The following is a 25,640-nucleotide window of genomic DNA, read 5'->3' as shown; positions in this document are numbered from 1 at the left end:
GGGGGGGGGGGGGGGGAAGTCAGTGCGTCTAATAGTCCGAAGGTACCCCCACTATAAATGCCAACTCTGTCCTACTTTGCAACCGTGTGTCACGGAGTCTCCCCTTGGTGTCCCCGCGTGCCATCTGCCATCCTGTGTACTTAGTCTCCTCCTTTTTCTCACCACACGGCCCCCCTGTGCCCTTCTGGTATGGTATATCCCTGGTACCATCAAAGATGTCTCCCGGACCTCTATGCAGCCATCCAGTCCCTGCGCTGCAGCTCCAGCTGATCCTTCCGTATCACAGCCTCCATGCGACCAATCGGGGGAGCGCCGTTTAACGATGTCTTCGGGACCTCCGGGCAGCGCCATCCAGTCCCCCTCACCACGGCTCCAGCTGATACTGCCCTGCCATGTGGCCAATAGGTGGGAAGCGCTGCAAGCCAATCACGGGGGAGCCGATGGTCTCGGAGGCGGGACAATGGCTCCATCATGGACCAATCACTGCACTTGCTCAGTAGCAGCGAGTGCAGTGATTGGCCCACTGGCGGAGCCATTGTCCCGCCTCCGAGACCATCGACTCCCCCGTGATTGGCTTGCAGCGTTTCCCACCTATTGGCCACATGGCAGGGCAGTATCAGCTGGAGCCGTGGTGAGGGGGACTGGATGGCGCTGCCCGGAGGTCCCGAAGACATCGTTAAACGGCGCTCCCCCGATTGGTCGCATGGAGGCTGTGATACGGCAGGATCAGCTGGAGCTGCAGCGCAGGGACTGGATGGCTGCATAGAGGTCCGGGAGACATCATCATCAGTGATTGGCTTACAGCGCTCCCCCCAATTGGCCGCGTGGCACCTGAAGGCTCCTTAGAAACCGGTATCTTGCAGTTTCTCCAGATTCTAGTGGTAAGCCCGGCCCTGATTGTGGTGCGGTGGAATGACCTGACCGCTACTGACATAACACGGAGCTAGGGGAGGCTGAGCCAAGGCCAGTTCCCGATGTCCTGTTTAGTGAGCAGCAGTACGTCTTCTGCTGCTGTGTGGCTGCAGTGTTGGGGACAAAAGTACTGTCCTTATCCTTCCAGCATGTCTGGCCTGACTCCAGATCAGTTTGAGCAGTGATGAGGGGGATGGGATGGCTATATGGAGGTCCCGGGTGTCTACACCTGGGACATCCTTTATTGTGCCAAGTACAGTATATAAAACATTTCCAGAAGGGCATGGGGGCAGGTGCTGAGTCAAAGGAGGACACTGGGGACACAGGAGGTGAGGGGGGCAGATGGCACATGGGACACAGGGCAGAGGGGGCTCAGGGGGTTGATGGCACAGAGGGGACACACACAGGAGGACAGATGGCACAGAGGGGTGACAGGAGGGCACAGGGTGGCAGATGGCACACTGGTGACACCAGACAGGGGACAGGAGTTCACAGGGAGGCAGAGGACACCAGAGACAAAGGAGGACAGAGAGGACATGGTAATGAGAAAAATGAAAAAACAATCGAGAGCCCCCGATAGTGTATTATTGGAGATAAGTAGTTGTAAGCAAAATAATAAAAGTTTATACTCACAAGTATGGGTTGCCGAGATTAGGCAACCACTTGTATCACAGTCGGGGAGATTAGACCTGTCCCCGCTCAGGTTAAGAAGTCGCTCTCTGTGCAGAAAAAAGAGGGGCGTCCACACCCATCCACCAGGTGGATAATCACGTTATAGAAAAAACAGAGGCGCCAATAGGATAAAAAATAGTGCCAATTTTAAAACCATAAAATTGTGGGTGGCAATGGTGGAATTGCCCACCCTACAAATAACAAAGACCACTTTGTATGGTTAAACAAATTTAATCAATTTAGTACTCCTAATAACAAAACAGTTTGCAACGCGTTTCACGGGACACAAGCCCGCTTCCTCAGGCAAAAGCAATTACAAGCAGGAGCAACTGCAAACAAAAGAATATACACAAAATACAATCAATAAAAAGATAAAAACAAACAAAAACCATAAAAAACCAATAGCACAATATCAACTTGATCACAAATTGATTAAAAAATGATTGTAAACTGATTGTACATGATAACCCATATATGGATAATTAACTGCATATGGATGATTGTAGTCTCTGTCCTAAAGACAATTTCCTTGTAGTCCCTGTCAGCAATATAAAACCTTAACTTATATATTCATAATTGTAATATACATTATAATGGATACCGCCTCATCATATCTGTAATTCATTACAAAAATGGCTCTCAAAAGAGTGAGTTATATATCTCTGGGCCAGAGGAATAAATTTATAAGTTTCCACAGTTGACACAGTTGACGATATATATACAAAAAAAAAAAAAAAAAAAAGAAATAATGTCATCATACATCTCTATTTATCTTGGGTGAAAAATATATATACATACACACATAGACACATAGGGAGAAACCGACATAAAACTTTAGAGTTGATGGGTAAATGTTGCACATGTTCCCTGATATATATACCCACACAGACATATAGGGAGAAACTGATATAAGACTTTAGAGTTGATAGGTAAATATTGCACATGTCCCTTGATAAATAAATAAACTAACATCCGAACTAAACTCTGAACTAAACAGAAGCTCTAAACTGTTTCCTTCTGCATACTAGATGGTCCTGCGATAGTCTATCTGGACTGGATGCATGACTATAGGCGTTCAGACCATAGTGTTTCCGCCCGTGGTGAGGGTAGTAGATGAGGTAATAGGCAGTGGTAGTAACATAAAAATAGTACCATAAAATAGGTTCAGCGAACTTACCCCAGCAATGGTCTGAACTGGCTTGGCACCTCTGTATTCGCTGGGTGCCATAACTGCTTCTATATACCCCACGCTCAATACCAACTTATGGTGGGCGTGGCACGGGGTCAGACGTGCGCGGAAGTGGACGCTATCCGTCGCACCATATTTGGTTACAAGTCCCCGGCGGAATTACGTCAATTGGGGGCATGAGTTCAGTGTGGCCATGTTTGATTCGGCTAATGCTGGATCTCCTGGGGGCGGAAGTGCGTCATGTGTGGGCTAGAAGCCACAGACGACATGTGTGCTGGAGGATGATCACCCCCAGCACTTTTAATGTATAGGGGCCAAGAAGAAGGCCAAGCATACACAAAAGGGTACCTAATCACAGCACTCGTCTGTATAATTGAGTTAATAACAAAATCAATGAATTTAAAAGAAATAGGAGAATTAGGAGAACGGAGCTGTCCCACAGTAATGTATGTTGTATATTGTACCCTTGCCCCATCTAGTGGTGGGAACGCGGATTGCTGCAATTAGGATATATTAGGAGGTGTCTGTAGCCTATTGTGTAAATTAACTAGGAGCATAGTAGCTAATACGCTATGTGTCATACTGGACCCAGGGGTGTGGTCTGATGATTTCTCTGGATAGAGCGCTGAACAGGATGATATTGTCCACCTTATTCGGAATAAGGGTGATAATCTGATGATGATAATAATAATAATAACAATAATGATAATAATAATAATTAGACAAGGTAAAAGGTTGATCACAGATAAACTATAATGTATAAAATTATAAATTGTGTAAAAACAAATTTTATATAAAATGAAAGGAGAGAGCGACTGTTATCGGTTAAAACATAGAAATAAAATGGTAAGATACGAATATAGATGGAGGGTAAAAACCTATAGCGTCGGGCCATATAGAATAGATACCAACAACCATAGTGTACTAATATTATGTGTAAATCATATTTATATCCATCTGTACCTCTATGAATGTTTGTCGCACACTTGTTAGTAATGAATATAGCAAACAACCATAGAGGTAAATAATCACAGAGATGATCATAAAAATTAGAAATTCGTGTCATGTGAGTGTCATATAAATATAGCTGGGGGACCCTGTCTATTGCACTATACCCGCCAAGCTGTTGTGTTGTTGTATGGTACTTCTAAAAGGTTTTCTCCAATTGTTCATTCAGCCCCAAGGGCACTAGAGTTTTTAGAGTTTGGATCCAAAACATCTCCCTATTTTTTAGGGTCTGGATCGCATTTGGTATCAGCGGATTGATTTGTTCTAAAGCTACGAATGAAAGCATTGATACATTTCTACTATGGATTTGGTCAAAATGTCTGGATAGACTGTGTGTGGCCAGGCCTTTAAGGATGTTGCGCCTGTGTTGTCCAATTCTGTCCCGTAGTTGTTGGCTGGTGCGTCCTACATATTGTACATCACAGGGACAGGTAGCCACGTAAATGACCATTTTTGAGTCACAGTCTATATGCTTTTTAATGGGGTAAGAGATCTCGTTGACTGTTGCTACCAAATGATCTATCTTCATTATGAAGGAACACGCTAAACAACGTGTCTTGTTGCATGGATAGGAACCTGCTGGTTGGGATGGTGTCTTTGAAACTGTCCTGATTTTACTTGGTGCCAGTAGATTGCGAAGGTTGGGTGCTCTGCAAAATGTCATTATTGGTTTTTTCGGGATATAGTCTCGTAAGTATGGGTCCTGTTGCAGGATTTCCCATCTATGGGTTAAGATATTTTTTATGTTTGTATGTTGTACATTATATTTAGTGATAAATCGTAATGTGGTTTCTGAATTATTGCATGATATGTCATTGTCGGTTTTCGAGGATGTGTGGGGATATCTAGCTTTGAATTTGGCATTTTGTACGAGTTTTTTCGGGTATTTTCTTTCCTTAAATTTATTAACCAAAGTTTTGGACTGGGTTTCATAATCTTGTATATCCGTACAGTTTTTATAGATACGTTTGAATTGGTTATATGGGGTGTTAATGGTCCATGGTTTGTAGTGAAAGCTGTCAAAGTGAATATAGCTATTTGAGTCAACCTGTTTAAAAAACGTTTTGGTTTTGATTTTCCCCTCGTTATGGAACAAAACCAGATCCAAAAACTCCAGAGCTATGTTACTATGTTGGGAGGTGAAGGAAAGCTTGGCTCTGTTTGAATTAAGGTAACTGTTTAGTGAGCAGCAGTAAGTCTTCTGCTGCTGTGTGGCTGCAGTGTTGGGGACAAAAGTACTGTCCTTATCCTTCCAGCATGTCTAGCCTGACTCCAGATCAGTTTGAGCAGTGATGAGGGGGATGGGATGGCTATATGGAGGTCCCGGGTGTCTACACCTGGGACATCCTTTATTGTGCCAAGTACAGTATATAAAATATTTCCAGAAGGGCATGGGGGCAGGTGCTGAGTCAAAGGAGGACACTGGGGACACAGGAGGTGAGGGGGGCAGATGGCACATGGGACACAGGGCAGAGGGGGCTCAGGGGGTTGATGGCACAGAGGGGACACACACAGGAGGACAGATGGCACAGAGGGGTGACAGGAGGGCACAGGGTGGCAGATGGCACACTGGTGACACCAGACAGGGGACAGAGGAGTTCACAGGGAGGCAGAGGACACCAGAGACAAAGGAGGACAGAGAGGACATGGTGACATCCGGTAGTAGGACAAGGAGCAAAGGAGAACACGGGGGACAGAGGGAGTCATCAGGGGGACAGAGGAGGATATGTGGGGGCAAAGGAGGACCCAGGAGGAACAAAGCATGACAAGAAATACAAAGAAGGCACAGGGTGGGCATAATAACTGGGGGGGGGGGGGGGAGGGGATGGAGAGGAGAAGATCCACAAGATGCCCCTCACCATGGATGCACCAGGTTTAGTATATTTTTTTTTCTCCTGGTTTTTGTCCTCTAAACCTGGGTGCGTCTTATGGTCAGGAGCGTCTTATAGTCCGAAAAATACGTTTATTTGACTGCATTGTTGGCATCAGAACACAAGGTTGCATTTTACTTGCACAATCACTGAACCTACCAAAAGCACTATTTCTATATTGTAAATAAGTATTGATATGGATTCGTGGGAAGACAATCTTTTTTATTTTAGGAAAATGTCTCACACTAGGAATTTTTATAGAAAACAATTTGGAGATGGTATCATACTCCAGAGATAGTCACATTTTTACATGACTTTCAAACAAACTTATGTTGGAGGGAATGTGGGCCAATTTGGCCTTTATACAACATATTGAGGAGATGTCCGACATACTGTGGGGATGTCATCAAAAACTTGGAATTATACCAATGATATTCTAGCTTCTATTACCCATAATATTTGTGTCAAGCTAGAGCTTGCTTTATTACGTATTGTCATTTTAGAATTTCCTTTGATGCAAAAACTCCTAATTACCCACTGTTTAATTGCTTCTAGATCTGCCATGTTACACAATTGGAGAACTGAACATATATTTACAGAATTGACTTCATATATGACACTTCAATTAAAAATGGAGAGATCAATAGCCATTAAAGAGAATAGAAAAAGTATATTTGATGAGGTGACATCTTTGTGGGCACAATTTCATTTCCTGTCTCTACTATGTCTTTGTGGAATATACATAGCGTTTGTTTGATTGATGTATGTATCTAGTGGAGTTAAAAACCTAATGCTAATCATTTTTGATTCATGGCAACACTAATTGTTTAAAAACTGCTCAATAGCTGTATGGAATTTTTACGGTAGTCAGATCTCTACTAGTTATTTTGTTAGCAATTGATACATTTTATAATGTAATTTATTACTGTGTTTACCATAAGATGTTGTATTTACAGCTGTTCATTTGTATATAAAATGTTAATAAACGCGGATGGAAGCTAACACTGTGTGCAATTGTTCTACAATTTTGCAATCTGGTAGATGGAATAGGCAGAGTTTTGCATCAAAGGCTTACCACGTTCTGTTTTTGGCGTTTCATCCCATCTATTTTTACGTGCACTGGAAGTTGCACCTCCATGACCAGGTGTTGCATGTCCTGGAGTATCACCACGGCCAGGTGTTGCAGCCCCAGCAGGTGTATGACTAGGGGTTGGATCCCAAATCTTTGAGCCTGGAGTAGCTCCAGGAGTGTCGCCACCCTTTGCTCGGCCAGGTGTTTCATCCCACCTCAATGAAGAAGGGGTGTGTCCAGGAGTCTTGAATAAATTAAAAGAATTGTTAATTAAAACGCTCCATTGGAACAAAGATCAGAACTTTATATTTTCATTTTTCAAAGCAAACACTGGTGAAGTTTAAAGGGACTCCGAGCACCTCTCATGGGCATGCGTTTAAGACTCCGACCAGTACTGCAAAGTACTTAAAGGGAACCTAAACTGATAAGGATATGGATTTTTTTCTTTTAAAATAATACCAGTTTCCTGACTCTCCTGCTGATCCTGTGTCTGTAATACTTTTAGCCACAGCACCTCAACAAGCATGCATATCAGGTGCTCTGACTGAAGTCAGACTGGATTAGCTGCATGCTTGTTTCAGGTGTGTGATTCAGCCACTACTACAGCTAATGAGATCAGCAGGAAAGTCAGGCAACTGGTATTGTTTAAAAGGAAACATCCATATCCCTCTCAGTTTCGGTTCCCTTTAAAGATGCATACCTTTCTGTAGCTTGTGCTCTCTCTTTCTTTTGATGCCTGAATCGCCGTTCTAAACCAAATAGTTTTCATTCAATTTCAATTTAAAAATCGTGGCTGCCATCTTGGCTATGTGATAACTTCCGGGTCACCCATCTTCTCTGTTAGAGAAGTGCATCACTGAATGAAGCAGGAAGAGGAAGTGACACGAATGGCCATTGCAAGAGGCTCCTCCAGGAGGGTCATAGCAGGACTTTGTTGGAAGTCGTCTGGCTTAAAGGCATCCGCATGAGGTGCTCGGACTCCCTTTAGGTTTAAATTCTAAGAAGCATGAGCAGCTTCTTTCAAGTCTCATTCACATGATCAATTTATTAGCACTAGGTGGTTTCATTTTCTTATGCCCCAAACAATATGAAGTCTCCATTCATGCCAATGTATCATCAGTACATGGATGTTTAACCACTTCAGATTCAAGGACGCAATTCGCATCCTAATTTTTCCTCCTGTAAATTCCAGGATGTGAGAGTCATGTCCTACACCAAAAGTGACCACACTTGTACATTCACATTCCCATGTTGTCACCGCTCGTGCACCCGTTTAAAACCAAATTATTCCTGCTGTAGCAAGTAGCTACATTACATAATCTACATAAACCATTTACTGAAACAAAAAAAAACAAAAAAAAAGTTTAAAGTCACACTTAAAAAATAAAGTGTTTTTCCCCTGTAATTAAAGTATAGGTGACACAGGGTTTACTAAGTAGGGGAGAAAACTTAAGGCCTCTTTCACAGAGGGACGTTGCGTTTGATGCGACATTAAGGTTGCATAACGTGCCCCTAATGCAACGCATTGAAAGACTAACGTGGACGTTATAGTACATTCTTTAGCCCTGCGTTTGGTGCACAGGAGAGAGCACGCGCATGGCCAAGGAGCACAGCCGCACTTCTATTCGTCTAGTTAGATGAATAATTACACCGGTGCCGGGAACGGCGCGGAACATTCCAGCTGCAGGGGGCCGATAGAAGCCCCAGGTAAGTGTCAGTTTTTGTTTTTTAAAAGGTCAACAGAACCCCTTTAAAGTGAGAAACTCTGACCAAGAATTGAACTTTATCCCAATCAGTAGCTGATACCCCCTTTTACATGAGAAATCTATTCCTTTTCACAAACAGACCATCAGGGGGAGCTGTATGACTGATATGGTGGTCAAACCCCTCCTACAAGAAACTGAGGACCGTCGTACTCCTGGCAGTTTCCTGCCTGTGAACCTTGTTGCATTGTGGGAAATAGCCGTTTACAGCTGTTTCCAACTGCCAAAAAAGCATGCAGCAGCTACATCACCTGCCAACAGTAGAAATGTCACCATGTAATAAATGTTAGAATGTAAATCAGGGATTTAAAAGATTTTACAATGGGCATACACTGACTAAATAATTTATACATAATTATTTTAAAAATTAAGCTTTTTTATTACATTTTCAGTTCCTCTTTAAGGGCTCATTCACATCTAGGGCATTTTCGGCCTTTAAGCGCAGGCGATTTTCAGAATCACCCACAAAATGCTTGTGCAATGAATCTCTATGAGAAGGTTCATGGCGCGTTTCGTCTGCTTTGCGCTACACAAAGCGGTGCCTGTACCATTTTTGGGGCGATCTTGCTCTAATGGAAGGTATAGGAAGGGCGCTAAACGCTCACAAAATCGCACTGTGCAGCGCCTGCGTTCACGATTTTAAGAATAAATGCATGCAAAAAGGGGTGCACAAAATCGCATAACGCTTAATTTTAGATGTGAACAGAGCCTGATTCCTGTTCAGTTTGTTTACCGTTTATGATTTATGAGGTTAATACATATTTAGTGTTTATTTGTTCTCTACAATGCATGTACGCTCTCTAAAACCCTCACAATCTTCATACTGCTCCTATTCCATTATGATGCTTAGCAGTTCTCTTATCTCCACAGTCCCTTTCCAGCTCCACTTCCTGCTGACTGCATTATTGCTGTGCTTTTAAAATGGCTTCGACATCCTTATCGATGTCTACAGTCTGTAGGAGCAGAACCCCTATCCAAAAATAGTAACGCACAATGTTAAAGAGAATCTGTATTGTTAAAATCGCACAAAAGTAAACATACCAGTGCGTTAGGGGACATCTCCTATTACCCTCTGACACAATTTCGCCACTCCTCGCCGCATTAAAAGTGGTTAAAAACAGTTTTAAAAAGTTTGTTTATAAACAAACAAAATGGCCACCAAAACAGGAAGTAGGTTGATGTACAGTATGCCCACACATAGAAAATACATCCCTACACAAGCAGGCTGTATACAGCCTTCCTTTTGAATCTCAAGAGATCATTTGTGTGTTTCTTTCCCCCTGTTCTCATGCACTGAAGTTTCAGGCTGCTTGTTTCTTTCTGCAAACAGCTTTGCCCTTGTCTGTAATTCTTCAGTATGTGAAAGCCCAGCCAGCTCAGAGGAAGATTTATCCAGCTTGTAAAAGAGAAGAGAGAAGCTGCCCTAATCTAAATAATACACAGGCAGTGTGCATAGAGGGGCCTGGAAGGGGGAGTTCATAGGAGAACCACAACACTGAAGAACTTGGCAGCCTTCAAGACACAGGCTGACAAGTCTGACAGGGGAAAGATACATTGATTTATTACAGAGACAGTGATAGTATAAAGTGCTGCAGTAAGCCAGAACACATTAGAATAGCTTTTTGAACTTGTAGGATGATAAAAAACAGGATGCAATTTTTGTTACGGAGTCTCTTTAAAGGTCTCAACGCCCCTTAAAAGAGGATGGCGAGCAACTTTTACAAGAATATAGGTGTTGAGGTTCTACTTCTTCAGGAGACCCACATTGTTCGGGGCCAAGCTATTTGCATAAATTATACCGGCGCACCCATTAGGTTTCTGCCCCCACAAAGCGATGCGGAGTGTCTGTTATTCAGGAAGAACATATCGCGTGATGTTACTAAAGTTATTAGAGAGCCCAATGGGAGGTTTCTGCTAGCGGCGGTGAACATTCAGAGATGGATTTACACCTTTGTGAGTGCCTATGCTCCTACTTAGGGTTTCCGCTCTTTTCTTCACTCCCTCTCTCCACAAAATTAACAATCCACTATGAGGGTAAATTAATCATAGCGGGCGATTTCAATGCATCTCTGGATGTTTCCCCAGCTCGTGATGGGCCTCATAGGCCCCCTAATAAGGACATACTGTCTTTTTCTGGCGGATGTTAATGTCTGGGATTCATGGAGGGTGATGCATCCTGGGAGAGGGAGCACTCCTTTTATTCCCACCCTCACAAGTCTTATGCTGTGCATACACCGCTCGATTCCGCAGTCAATTCTCTTATCTTCCACTTGTTTTTCTTATCTTTTTCCATTCACTGCAATCCGGAATAGAGCAGCAAAACGATCGGGCGGGAGATCAGACATGTTGGAAATTATCAAGCCATCTTAATGGTTTAAAATCGAGCCGTGTATGCCCAGCATTACTCCAGAATAGACTTTATAGTCATGGATGGCACTGCTCTGGACAGAACAGAAGGTGTTAAAATATCTGAGATTTCATGGTCAGACCACGCTTCAGTGCATGTGATACTTTTCTCCCAGAGCTCCCCTACCCAGTTTAGATGGAGGGTTAAAGAACCTCAGGATCTCTCAAACATTCAAGTGGCTGTTTGTGAGGTTATTGCTCATCATCTTGCTTGCAATTCTGCTGGGGATACGTTGTGTAATGTTAGGTGGGCTGCATTAAAAAGGAACAGAGGGGCGCTAAGTAAAATCTCTGCTGAAAGAAAAAAAGATTTTCTGTTCTCCCGCCGCCAGCTACTTTTGGTTCCGCCGACTCTGCAATCTTGCACTATTAGTGCAGGACACTATTGCAGGCAGGAAAAATACGCATGGCTTGCCGTCGACTGACAAGTTGACAGTACCAAAAGTAGCTGGTGGCAGGAGAACGGAGGATCGTGGATGATCGGCTCGGGACTGGAAGGCTGCACAGGGCTGGCAGAAACCCCAGGTAAGTCAAACACTTTTTTTTGTCATTTCAGTTTAACTTTAAGCGTGCTGAACACACTCCCTGCGATTTACTAATCATAAGTATTATGATAAGGCTAATAGGCCTGATACTTCTCTTGGCTTGCAAGCTTTCCCAGAGGCTGGCACAAAACAGATTATTCCGTTAGGGATCAACACGGTAAAATGTCTTGACCCTCACAGATAGTCAAGTTATTTACATCTTATTATGCCATGTTATATGATGGTACCACTACGGATAAGTCTAAGGTGTCTGTTCTGGACATTCTAGATTTCCTAAACAAGGCCCAAATTCCTACTTTTTCCCTGGCCGACAGGACTAAAATTAAATGCCGCCATATCTTCTAAAGAAATTGCATCTGTCATTAAAACCCTGAAAAGGCTCCGGGGCCTGACAGCTATACAGCTCTTTATTATAAAGACCTTTCAACCACATCTGACCCCTATCCCATCTTCAAATTACTTTTGGGTTCTGAAGAACTTTTCCCAGCAATCATTATGGTCATCCCTAAACCAGATAGGGATAAAGCTGAGGTTTCTAACTATCGGCCAATATCTCTGATCAACACCGACATCAAAATATTTTCAAAGATATTGGCCGAACGATTAAAATCTTTGTCAAAGGTAATAAATCCCGACCAAACAGGTTTCATCATGGGCCAACAGACCACAGATGTTAAATGAATGATGGGATTGGTTAAGGTTATGCATCGTGCTCAGGGGGTCGTCTTTGCTTCCTTCAATGGATGCGGAGAAGACCTTCATATCCTTTAAATCCTCAATATGAAGTGCCTTCTGCTTATCCACAAACAATAACCTCCACCACACCCTTGGAGTTGAACTCACCGTCCACTAAGACCCACTGGCGGGTAAGATGTACCCTTGGGACAGTTACTGGGTCATCCCCCACCTCAGGCAAGTGTTCTTTCGATAGAAGGATCTCCCCACCTCAATAAAAAAGGCCTTTCTTATCCCTAATGAGTCATACTGACAAAATATGTCAGGCGGAGCAAGAGGAGTCCAACAGAGAGCGAGCAGTAGGCGTTCCACGTAGGTGAAGCCAGCGGAGGCGTGCATAGCAGCAGATCACGCTGTGGAAATACAGGGCAAAGCCTGCCTGCGGCCAACAAGATGGGGGAGCGCCCGTTGCAGGCCAAACTATGCCTATATAGCAAGTTGGAAAACTGAGTGCAATTTGTTTTTATAGTTTAATAAATGTTATATGGTTTTACACTATGAGGGGCCCTTTTTATTAAGGTCAGTAGATCCTTTTATCAAAAGAAGGAAGCTGGATTTCAGTGAAGTACAGAACACATGCCTGAGAGGTGGGGGGACAACTCCCGGTAACTGTCCCAAGGCTACATCTTACTCACCAGTGGGTCTTAGTGGATGGTGAGTCCAACACCAAGGTTATGGTGAAGGTTATTCTTTGTGGATAAGCATAAGGCACTTCATATTGAAGATTTAAAGGATGCTGCATAGTATTCAGCCTTGTTATGAGAGGGACTGCTCCATACATCATGACAGTGATAGTGATTTATTGAAGGACTTTATTGTGTCGTGTTGTGGTTTCACCTGTGTGGCGCTACCTCTTTATGTTATATTTCTGAAAAGAGGAGGCGAACTAGGAGGGACATACAGCATAGAGTCTTAGCATACGTATCTTGTGTATACAAAATCTATAAGCGAGCACGCTCATGTTGACTCTCTATTGACTATCACGGGGCCCACTAAAATTAAAAGATTTGTTCGTTGAAGACAAGGTTCTACCTTTGAAGCACTTCAGAGACCGCTATAGCCTTACCAGCTGTGACTTTTTTCATTATATACAATTGAGACATTTTTCTAAAGGCTGTGCGCAAAATGGGTTATAGAGGGCCCCACCCTCTATTGAGAAGGAATTTAATTCATAACAGCATACCCCAAGCCTCATTTCACTCTTTTACTGTGAGGTTTCGTATAATTGTGAAGAAATCACCCCTGCAATGCATAAGTGGCAGGAGTGATTGCAGAGTTAGAAAAGACTTTACAATTGGTACAGAACTCCAGATCTTGTGCGGGAGAGGATTGTCCTCTTCCAAATTTATGCTTCAGAGGGTGTGGTGCCATAGCGGACCAGGTTTACGGTTGGTGGGAATGCCCAGTCGTACATATGTTGCATTTTAAAGCAGTTTCTCTGGTGTTCGAAAAATATTTCCCCCAAACCCCTGGGTGGCCTTATTTAACCAGAAGGCTTCTTCATTATCTAAATATGGTAACAAACCTCTTGTCCACTATTGCAATGCAGCCAAGGCTATAGTAGCTAGAGAGGGTGGAAGTGTTAGTCTATCCCTTCTACTGCCCTAACTCACAAAATGACCGAATTTTATTGGATGGAGAAAATCACCTCTTTCTCCGACCAGGATGATAAATTTGATGTAGTTTGGTCGCCCTGGTCTGACACTCTTCAGATGCCTAGCAGTTTGATGGATATGATAAGAGTTTTAACTAGGTGCACTTTTATGGCCTCTACCTACTTTTTTTTCTTTGTGATGATTGTGCCAGCTAGATTATGCATTGTATTAATCTGCTCAATAAAGACCACTTGTTGAAAAGAAAGAGAGAAATCACTAAACTCAAAACGTGGACAGTGCAAAACATGTTATGCAAGTAGAGTAAGTACTTATCTACTTCTATATGTGGTATTTTTTTTCTGAGATAGTATAGCTGTCAGCTCCTCTAAGAATCATAGACACCTGTAAAGGGTGCCATCTATAGCAAGAGGATGAGATCACTAGGGCAACAGTTTGGGGACACAACATTATATAGATGCATCGCTACACTGTACAGCTCTGGGGTCCCAAAATTGTGCACCCTAGTGATAGCCTCCCCGAGATTTTTCTGTCCAGGGAGGCAGAGCTTAGCGCTGTAGCTCTGCCTCCATTTGCATCAATCTCCGTGAATCTCTGCCTCTCCCCCACCCCTCTCAGTGAAAGAAGACTAAGAAGGGCAGGGGAGAGGCGGTGATCAGCAGGGATTGATGCAATGAGAGGCAGAGCTACTGTTCACAGTTCTGCCTCTAACAGGAAGGAGCACCGCAATTTGCCCCAGGGATTTCGAGGTGATTAAGGCCTCGTTTTGCCACGGGATAGCTATGCCATTAATGCTGAAGAGGGCTGCATATAAATAAATGAAAAAAAAAAAAAAATTAAGTAGGCTTCAGTCTCTCTTCAAACTCCCTAGCGGTAAGGACAAATTTAACTCGTCCTGCAAAAAAATGCTGGAAGCGGCAAGGATGAGCTACACTCGTCTTTGCAGCCAGGGAAATTTCTAGTGGAGCAGAGAAGATATAGATTGGCATTCCTCCTCCCTACTCTGTGTAATCAATTACCCCCCCCCCTCTTCTCCCCATCCGACTAATGTGGAGGCCTCCCTTCTGAGCCTAGAGATCCCCCCCCCCGTGTAATCAGTGACCCCCCTTCTTCTCCCCACCTGTATGTAATGTTGAGAGCGCTCTCTCTGACTTTTAGCGATCCCCGGCCTCTCTCCCCCCCCCCCCCCTCTGTGTAGCGATCCCTGGCCCTGCAATGTAAATACTTACCGAGCCACTAGAGCCTCTGTCCCACGATCGCACCTCATCTCTCTGCAGCAGCACCACTCTTCTCTGCTCAGGACACAGTGACGGCTAGTGTCCTGAGCAGAGAAGAGTGGCGCTGCAGCTGCAGAGATGGGGTGTGATCGTGGGACAGAGGCTCGAGTAGTTCAGTAAGTATTTGCATTGGATGCAGTTCATAGCCATGAAATTAAACAAGGTATGAACAAACAGAGCATGCCCAGCTACTTCTTCCAATGGGCGACTACCTGCAGTGGAAGCCACAGATTGGGGGGATCCAATTTTGAAACTACCGTGTCTGCGTGGGTTTCCTCCGGGCACTCCGGTTACCTCCCAAATGCCAAAAACATACAGAAAAGTTAATTGGCTACCCCCTAAATTGGCCCTAGACTATATAAATACTAAATTATTATTCAAACCAAATAGCTAGGTTAGGCCACTCTATATATAACCCCCCCCCCCAAATACTCTAAGTCGGTTAGCATTTTATGCATGACTTTAAGCAATGCAAGTTAGGTGTCAAAGCTAAATATAATATTATATGCCATGACTGTGTGAGGATGCACTACCACAGAGCTCACGGCTTGCCTAATAGGATATCTAGCCTAAAGCTAAATAGCTCACCTGACTGTCACCAAAGTATGCCTGCACTATCCAAGACGGGACAGGGATCAAAAACTAGGGCTGTGGAGTCGGTGCAAAAATCTTCCGACTCCAACTCAGACTCCTCAGTTTATGAAACCACCGACTCCAACTTCGGGTACCCAAAATGGCTTCGACTCCTCGACTCCGACTCCTTAGTCTAATACTTAACAGGGCTGTGAATTTTGTACAAAAATCATCCGACTCCTCAGTTTATGAAATCAACGACTCCGACTCCGGGTGCCCAAAATTGCTCCGACTCCACAGCCTTGTCAAAAACGCTGCAGGCTGGAGCTTCCCTGACATAGCAGGTCATACCTGAAGAGGAACGAGAGGCCACTCAGACACTAGCCAATATGGCCGTCTCTCTGAACAAAAGTAAGGCAGTGAAAGCAGCGGCATCTTAACAAGATACGGTATTTACTACACAATTTGCCCACCAAAAACGACCAGACAGATCTTGCTGACTGCATTCACCCTAGCTACCAGAGCCAATCTACAGGTTGTTCAAGCAGAGCTAACAACCCATGCAATATTGAATCTGGAACAAGCTAATGCGGGCTTGAGTGTGGACATGACGCAAATACAGGTGGCAAAGAAGCAACAACAAATGCTGAACAAGCCTTGAGGTTCTGCAAAATAGAAACCGCAGGTGTAATATTCAAGTCAGAGGCCTGATGGAAGATATTGCTACTCAAAAGCTTGAATCGACCCTGAAGGCCATTTTTAATAAGATGATGCAACAGCCTACATACAAGGTGATCAAAATTGACAGAGTACATAAAGCATTGCGGCCACGGTCAGCGGATGGAGAGCCGCCAAGAGACATAAAAGACTTAAAAGAAAAGTAACAGATAAGGTGAAAACAGAGGAAAGCAGGTGAAAAAGCTTTGCGAATCATGCCCATTATATGAAAAACTACATCCCTATATGGTAAAAGATGTTATAATTCAAACTGCCAGAAAACTAAACCACACAGTACATGCAGGCCACGAGCTACTGGTTTTTTTTTTTTTTCAAGATTTGGCACCAAGTACCCCAACTCAGAGACGAGCCCTGCAGCCGCTGCTTAAATTACTGAATGAGAATGGAGTAAAATACAGATGGGGCTTTCCATTCCAGCTACACATCTTAAAAAGAGACAGAAGTACCAGATCTGCTGCAAGTTTTGGGTCTACCACAGACAGAAATACCTGATTTGGCAACCAAAGAAAACCGCTATGGGCCTACCACAAAGAGTAGGACATCCCAGTGTTCTCCCTAGAGCCTATTAGCCGGGCGGAGCGCCCACCTGGGTCTCTGTTCCCGCCCGGCTGCTGTGATTAGGCTCCATCTACAGCAGAGACTCATTCCTCTGCACAGTTTTGAATCATTCCTCTGCACAGTTTCGATTCATTCCTCTGCAAGTTTTGAATCACTAGGCAGCTCCGAGTGCAGACATATCTCCGCCCTCCTCCTCAGCTCCTTCCTATCAGCAGCGTGGAGGGGCGGGGAAAGCTCCTAGCACAGAGCAGAGATGAGCCAGACCGCGGAGCTTTCAGCTGCAGTCCAGGCAGAGAATAGAATGTGCGGCTCTATTGCTCTCCTTTTGGTGAGTCACCCGATCTCCCCCAGCTACTACAGTGCACAGACGCTCTCCTTTCCCTGCAATGTCCAGAAACATTCTACTGATAATACAGATAACAAGCGGTTTACAGGATCTGTAACCTGAACCTGGTGCTGCTTTCACTCTGCCCCATATTTCCCTGCACTTCATCACAAACTGCCCCCCAAGTGTTCAGTTAAATCACTGAAATATCCAGCTTTCAGTATGGGCAAATGAATTGCAAAACATTCAGTACAGCATGTTTAACTTGTCTTGAATTCTCAACAGTTACAGTTTTAGGTTGAACAGAAGACATACAGCCACCCAGTTCAGCCAGAATACTAAATTGTGCTTAACTAGCATGGTTTTTACAGTCTTCTCACCATGATTGCCTGTGTGATTTTAGTCAGCACTTGTCTGCTCCTATACAGCTGCAGGAGTCACATACATTGCATGCTGGGAGTGGTTAATAGTGTCTGGTCATATATGTGATGATGGGGCTATGGCACTAAGGCCCCATTCACACTGGGGTGCTTTTCGGGGAATGTCCAGAGCTTTACTGAATGCCAGCAAACAGAAGTACTATGACAAAGTTGCCCTGTGGTAGCATTCACACTACAGTTGCAATTTGCATGAAAATATACATATACAGCATTTTGGAAGCGCTCACAATGTGATTTTTTGTTTCTCAGACAAGTTACCCCCCACCCCCCCCCCCACCCCTTCCCCCAAACCAGCACCCAGCATGATCTAGACATCTCCCCATCCAGTGTGACCCTCCCTCTCCAGCGTTTTCTTACTTTCTCACCCAGCAGCACCCAGTGTGACCTTACTTCCCCACCCGGCTACTTTTTCATGCCACCCGGCTGGAAAATATTTCTGGGGAGAACACTGCATCCTTTGAGATTAAAAGTCAAATCTGCACATCTCTTGGTGACCCTGAGAGATAGATAGATAGATAGATAGATAGATAGATAGATAGATAGATAGATAGATAGATACAGAGAGAGATCTATCTCAAGCAATTAAGCAATTGTGGGGGATCTTTACCTCTCACTGGGCCAGCATTTCCAACAATTTGTTGTTACTAAACTGCTCAAACCAGCAGGGGAACTATTCTGCATAAGAAACTCCTCAAATCCTACGTAAAAGCAGCAGTTTAACATGGATTTCTAGAACTGCACTACAGTTAAGAAAAGTGCAAATCCATCCCTAAACTGCTGCAGATTAAGAAGTGCTCAATAGCAGTTCTACAGATAGTGCAGCAGTGCAGGCTAGGCATGATTTGTGAAGTTCTCCTCCCCCCTTGCTGCCAGGTGTCCTGTGAAGCTGTTCTGACCTTTACCCTTCCAGTGCTGAGCACTGATGTAATACAGCAGTTATATTGATTACCTCAGCAACAGCAATTCCCCTCACATACTGCACCGAGAGGCCTTCCTAACTCCTATTCCGTACAGTTTAAGAAGGAATCTGTACAACTTAGGGATTTCTTAGGATGCCCGAGACAATTCTGCATGGATTTCTAACAACCTACTCATGCTTTGTCTCAGACACTTAAAAAATGTCCCCCACTGATCATCATGACATCTTGAGACTTTTGAGGTCTCAAATTACCTTACATACCATTACGTGCGTTTCCGGGGACAGGACCTCAATGCACCTCTTGATCCTAATTTAGACACAAATCATGGAAGATCTCAGGGTGTGAGTCCTTCACAACTGAGACAAATTACGGAGTTTGAAAGCATGTGCACAGGGAAGGAGCCCATGAGAAAACTTATCTACGCATAATTAAATGCGGTGATCTTCATTAGCAAAGTGACGAACAAAAGGAGGTTAAGACCAGAAAACATACCTCCTGAAGAGAAGGTAACGGAGATGGAAACGGAGGTGCTACGCTAGAGAAAAAAAGCCCACCACCTCCCTGCAAAGTAAGTTGTTAGTAAATAACAACTTACTTGTTAGTTACTTGTTAACGCGTAAAAAATGTATGGGTTAATATTCCTGCACCAGCGGGAATGCGTAAAAATGTACCCAATGTGGCCCAAAAACGAATTTTTTTTTTGCCCGACGACGCCTTTAATGAAAATCATTTAGATGCTCTCATAGTGGAACAATACTTGTGGACTTCCCAACATCCCAAGAGTACGAAATCAAATGGTTAAAAGCCAAGCTAACAGGTGCAGAAGACAGGAATAGACGGAATCTAACATTTAGAGGCATCAGTGAGAAAATACTACCTCATGATATCAAGACCTACCTGTCAGATTTGATTAAGACTGTAATCCCTGGTCTAGCTAACTTTCAGCTCATGATTGAGAGCCCACAGATTACCCAGACCTGCTTCCAAACCAGATAACTTGCTACAGAACATTGTGAAGTTTCTATGCTTCACAATAAAAGAAAAAAAAAAAAAGTCTCAAAGAGGTGTTCATGAAAAATGGGCTCTATGCGGGAACACTTTAAGAACATACAAATTTTTCCTGACTTGTCTCAGGCCACCCTCGCCATCAGAAGAAACCTACACCCCATCACTAAGCCCTCAGATCCAATAGTATCCCTTAGGGCCCTTTTCCACCAGCGCTGGCTGAATCGCAAAAACGCAAACCGCTAGCGATTTTACAATCGCTACGGTTTGCTTTTTAACGTGGGAATCGCGGTAGGTCATTTCCACTACCGCGATTCGTTTTTGCCGGGAACGCAAACGCGCGGCGGAGCGATAATTGCCGCGATTTTGCTATGCAGTGCATAGCATAGCAAAATCGCGGCCGCGAACGTCGGGGAATCGCCGGTAATTGCGATTCAGCAATCGCTAGCGTTCAGCGTGAACGCTAGCGATTGCTAGTGGAAAAGGGCCCTTACCGATGGGGATTCCCTACAAAGCTGCTAATAGGTAGCTTGGCACAAGGCTGGTTATAAAATCTGTGGAAGAAGGCCTCCAGATGCTGGAAAAATGGTACATCGCTCCTGGCATCACAAGCCTGCAACCTAAGTAGAAAACCCCTGTTTGAAAATTACCCAGAGAATGGCACACTAATATGAGAAGGTTGGATCTTACCAAACACCCTCATTTCTACCCATTAGAGCAGGTTTGCTCAAGCCTCCGACTCCAGGTGTGACCATAATCCTTAATAGCCTACATCCCCTAGTTTGAAAGTTGCAAATCTTAAGACTGTGCCACTCATAATTTTACATAACCTGCACTGTTAAACTGTTCTACCTCAGAGTGACCTATCTAAATGAAGCCAATCTTATACAAAGAGCACTAGACCTCTCTAAAATCAACCCCCCCCCCCCAAAAAAAAAAAAAAAAACAAAAAAAAAAAAAAAAAAAACAGAGCCTCCTTATGGTCTGAAGGTACCAGAATGGATAGCTGATATGGTACAAAAGACCCACTTTGCAGAGGGTAAAACACCCAAACGCTTGCACAAACTTTTTTCCAACTCCCTTAATGAGCAACTTCAGGTGGGAAAATATTTAAAAAAAGGGTATGTATCGCCTTCCATGAGAGAATATCCCTCAGCCTCGAAAAAAAGATCAGAGGGGACGCTACACCCCAATACTCTGCAGCATCCTCGACATAAAGTACACCTTTGCATGTATCTATGCTCCCAATACCATCCAAATATCCTTCCTAAAGAAAATAACCAACAAAATAATCACCATTAGGCAAGTCCACCTGATCATAGGTGGGGACTTTAACCTGCTGAGCGGTCTGGACGAGCTCAGCTCGTCCAACACCGCCAGAGGCTGCCGCTCAGGCCCTGCTGGGCCGATTTTTGTCAAATAAAAAGCAGCACACGCAGCCGGCACTTTGCCAGCCGCGTGTGCTGCCTGATCGCCGCCGCTCTGCGGCGATCCGCCGCGAGCAGCGGCGAAAGAGGGTCCCCCCAGCCGCCTGAGCCCAGCGTAGCCGGAACAAAAAGTTCCGGCCAGCGCTAAGGGCTGGATCGGAGGCGGCTGACGTCAGGACGTCGGCTGACGTCGATGACGTCACTCCGCTCGTCGCTATAGCGACGATGTAAGCAAAACAAGTGACAAAGCTGTGATACCTGTCTTTATTGTATAACGGACATTTTGTTCTAAATTAGCTCCATTTGGTGATATATGAACAAAATGTGTTAGAAGAAGGCCACATGATGTGTACGTGTTCAGGGACACTTGTTACTCTTGAATATGTCATAATTGTAGATTTACCGTTATTTTGCAATGTCCTAGCTTCCTTGACTTTTAGTGGAAAAGGGGCCCCACAGACAGATTTAGACAAGTGATGTGTTGTCCAGACTGAACCACTTCCCCTTGTGAGCTTAAACAGAAGGTTGAGTAAGAGAACAGTGGGTGGTGAAACTCATTATAATATGGGTGGAGAGTTCTAAGAATTAAATGTTAACTGCTTCATGTCTGCACTGATTATTGAACTGTGATTGGTTTTTGTAACACTGACAAATATCCTGGCCAGCCCCAGGGAGTGTATATTTTTGCATACTTGTAACCCTATAAAATCTGCTGTGTGCTAATAATCTGTAGCATTACTCTGATGATGCCTGTATCAACGGCCCTTGATGCATGAATAAATGTGTTGTCTATTTGACGAGGTGTGTCCGAGTCTTCCCTGTCCTTAAACATCTTGGACAGTTTTGGTGGAGAATCGCGGGCAATGAACGACTGACTTTGTGGCACACCTCTGGAGGGACCCTGGACATCTTGAGGAGCGGAACCTTGGAGAAACAGCCGTGGAGAGGTCCAGATATCAAATCCTTAAACAGCGCTGTACCAGGTGAGACTTGATCACCTACTTGATATTTGCACCTCCCTGCTGGTTGCAACCCTACTCCGCTCAGCAGGGTTTCCGTGAGGACCTCCCATGACAACGGTCTCCTGATATGTGGTATGTCATCTTCTATTTCTTACTCTGTACTCTGTATGCATACCGTCTTTTTCTTCTGATTAACTTGGTGCTTGAGATCTAACATATGTTATGTATGCCGTCTGTCTGCTGTGATTAACTTAGTGCATGGAATCTGACTTAGTTGCTATTGTATGGAGTATAGTGTTGTGTGAGTAACGAAAATTCATTACAGTAGTATATGAATGTGGATTCATGTTGAGTAATGTCATATTTCTGAAGAGAACATTCTATGTTGGTATCTTGAGTATTGGGGGTCGACAGAGGAGAGCCAATCTAGATTACAAACTCTGTGAGTCAGCATACTATTGTGTGCATAGCCCTGTGGTGCTGCAACATGCAGTTATCACACAGGATACACACTGTGGAGAAAGTTTTCAGAAGGAAACCACAGGTTGAAAAACTATAGACCGTGGTCATAAATCACAGACAGAATGGAGATTCGCTTCCTTCAAAGCAGAGAACTTGTGGGCTGGCTCTCCCCTGAGACAACATAACTTTGGATGGGATACTTGTAGCAGGGAGATTGAACATGTGTTTAAACTGATGGTGATGTGTAATGGTGTTTTATTGGCTGCAAGGTACCTAATGTGTGCAGCTCAGAGATAACTGTATTTGACTAAGTGTTCTCTTATATGTGTAGGCAACTGTCTTCTCCTTCCCAACAAACACCAAGGTGGAATACACATTAAATTACATCACACTACGTAAAGTCTAGTGGGGCTCATCAGTGGGGCCTACTTAATTGGTGTGTGGAAAGGAGAAAACTAAACTTGCCTGAACTGTGCTGTTTTTGTACTAACCTCTACAGACACTTTAGAGTGTGCCCAGAGTGTCTCACGTCATTGGAAAAAGTACCCAGTATAGTTGAATATTTGATCAGGAGGAGAGTGACCTGCGGCATCCCCAATACCTCTCTAGACAGATACAGGCCAATTGTAATAAGGCCCTATGTGCCACGCCTCCCAGGCAGCACTCAATTCCCCTTATAGTCAACACCCTGGGAGTGTGCAGAAGTGGGTCTTGAATACCAGCCAAAGCCTAAAATAGTCGCTCAGCATTATATTTTCTGTCAAAAATTAGTCGCCCCCTTAGGACCTCCCAATCCCTCAACTATTAGAGAGGGTGGGGCAGGGATTAGACAGTTTAGATGACTCAGAAAATTCTGAGGATCTGGAATTAATTGTCCAATCCCTCAGAATTGTGGAGAGGTTGGATCCACTACCTGAGGGTTCTAAGTGTTCAGATAACTCTGATGGCTCACATATCTGAGACAGTATAGCCTGTGTACACCCCTGGATGAGTGAGAGAGTGACCGCATGCTCAAAAGGTCTTATCCTGATCAAATAAATATAAATTTCTCACAGTGTGCTGTTACTTGCCCTAAGAGGGATTGTGAGACACTGATTTATTGGCTCATTGCTACAGTTAGCAGTATAATCATTCTGATAGTCTAGTGGTGTTATATCTGGTGGAAGAATTTGTGTTGTCCTGATTTGGCTGATGAATATGAGACTCAAGCTGCCTTAAGAGGAGGTTTTGAGGTTTGGCTTTGAGGTTTGTCCACCTGGGGAGGAGCTTCCCGACCACGAGAGAGAAGTCTCCGCTCAGCCAGATCCAATTCATTGCCGATCAATAGATTACTGGATGTCACAGGGATTGTGATGCACACCAGACCATTGCCTGCTAGACACAACTGGGCGACCAGGTGAGCAGTACAGCCGAACTTAGGGTTTTGCTGTTCCCCAGGTCGCCCAAGCAGACAGGTGAGCCTTTGTGAAACCTCACTAGTACTGGTGTCTTGCGGGATAATCAGGCAGCAAGGTGGGAACTTTGTAAGCTCTCACTGGGGCTGGAGGGTCTAAGTGGGGCATTGCAGACTTTTGTGACTGTAGTCGGGACTTCACAGGGATTGTGATGCACACCGGACCACTGCCTGCTGGACATAATTGGGCGACCAGGTGAGCAGTATAGCCAAACTTAGGGTTTTGCTGTTCCCCAGGTCGCCCAAGCAGACAGGTGAGCCTTTGTGAAACCTCACTGGTACTGGTGTCTTGCAGGCTAACCAGGCAGCACAGTGAGAGCCTTATAAACTTCCACTGTGGCTGAAGGGGTCTAAGTGAGGCATCGCAAGCTATTGTGAAAGTCACTAGAAGATTGGCGGGATTGGCTGACCCTTGTGTCAATAAGTGTATTGCACAGAAGCAACACAGAGAGTGTTGCTCGAGTTGCTCCCACTGGGAACCAGAGGATTGGCCACCTTTGGTGTGAGAATTGCGTGGAATTCAGGGTGAACACATGGTCTTTGTTCGGGACTTCACAGGGATTGTGATGCACACCAGACCACTGCCTGCTAGACATAATTGGGCGACCAGGTGAGCAGTACAGCCGAACTTGGGGTTTTGCTGTTCCCCAGGTCGCCCAAGCAGACAGGTGAGCCTTTGTGAAACCTCGCTGGTACTGGTGTCTTGCAGGCTAACCAGGCAGCACAGTGAGAGCTTTATAAGCTTCCACTGTGGCTGAAGGGGTCTAAGTGAGGCATCGCAGGCTATTGTGAAAGTCACTACTGGATGTCACAGGGATTGTGATGCACACCAGACCATTGCCTGCTAGACACAACTGGGCGACCAGGTGAGCAGTACAGCCGAACTTAGGGTTTTGCTGTTCCCCAGGTCACCCAAGCAGACAGGTGAGCCTTTGTGAAACCTCACTAGTACTGGTGTCTTGCAGGATAATCAGGCAGCAAGGTGGGAACTTTGTAAGCTCTCACTGGGGCTGGAGGGTCTAAGTGGGGCATTGCAGACTTTTGTGACTGTAGTACAGATATGGACTATGGGTTTCACGGTATTTGGAGGAGTGGGAGCGGTGGACGAACCATAAATTTGCTAAAAAGGGTACCTTTAAGCCAAAAATTTGGGAAAATCTGTGGGAAACACACAAAATGAGAATGAATCGTCCTAATGAAAGAAAGGCATGGAGTAGATGGATGAAGGAGTCCATCCAGAAATCACAGGACGTGAGCAATAAAGCTGCTGCAGAACCTCTTACAAGAGGCAGTGCTGCAACACAGCCTCTCATTGACCTCACTGAAACAGAGGAAGTACAGTTTCACATAGATCAGAGGCAGAGACAGGATGTGCCAGAGTCAGCAAGCCTAGGAGCTCACAGGGGAAGAGGGGAGCTAGGGAAACTGCGTCATCCCACTATATATCCTCAGCTAACCACTGAAGTAAGGACGCCAACTACCCTAGCACAGTTAAGGGAAGAATCACCACCTGCATACGGGACAGGGAGAGTGTCAGAATACACTCCCCTCAACTATGCTCTGAATACAAATGATGGGATGTACCCCCTCCAACCAATGATGACGGGCACACCTCACTGCTCCCCTTATGAAGTAATCCCTACTCATCTTAGTAATATAAGCAACTACGTAACACACTATATGCAGCCTTCCCCCTTCATGGATCACCCATTAT

At 44.6% G+C, this 25,640-nt stretch overlaps 1 protein-coding gene across 3 annotated transcripts in view; it reads right to left on the bottom strand.

The window, feature by feature from the left end:
- SF3B1 (splicing factor 3b subunit 1) overlaps positions 1-25,640 on the bottom strand; it is a 315,589-nt gene that overhangs the window by 180,981 nt on the left and 108,968 nt on the right. For all 3 annotated transcript variants that reach the window (XM_068244953.1, XM_068244952.1, XM_068244954.1), the window contains one exon: positions 6,728-6,968. In XM_068244953.1, coding sequence (XP_068101054.1) covers positions 6,728-6,968 — 241 coding nt within the window. The remainder of the gene's footprint in view (positions 1-6,727; positions 6,969-25,640) is intronic.

The sequence above is a fragment of the Hyperolius riggenbachi genome, chromosome 7, assembly GCF_040937935.1.
Source record: "Hyperolius riggenbachi isolate aHypRig1 chromosome 7, aHypRig1.pri, whole genome shotgun sequence".
Taxonomy (NCBI): Eukaryota; Metazoa; Chordata; class Amphibia; order Anura; family Hyperoliidae; genus Hyperolius; species Hyperolius riggenbachi.
Note: the sequence above shows the minus strand (reverse complement) of the source record. Positions and strands in the feature narration are given on the sequence as shown.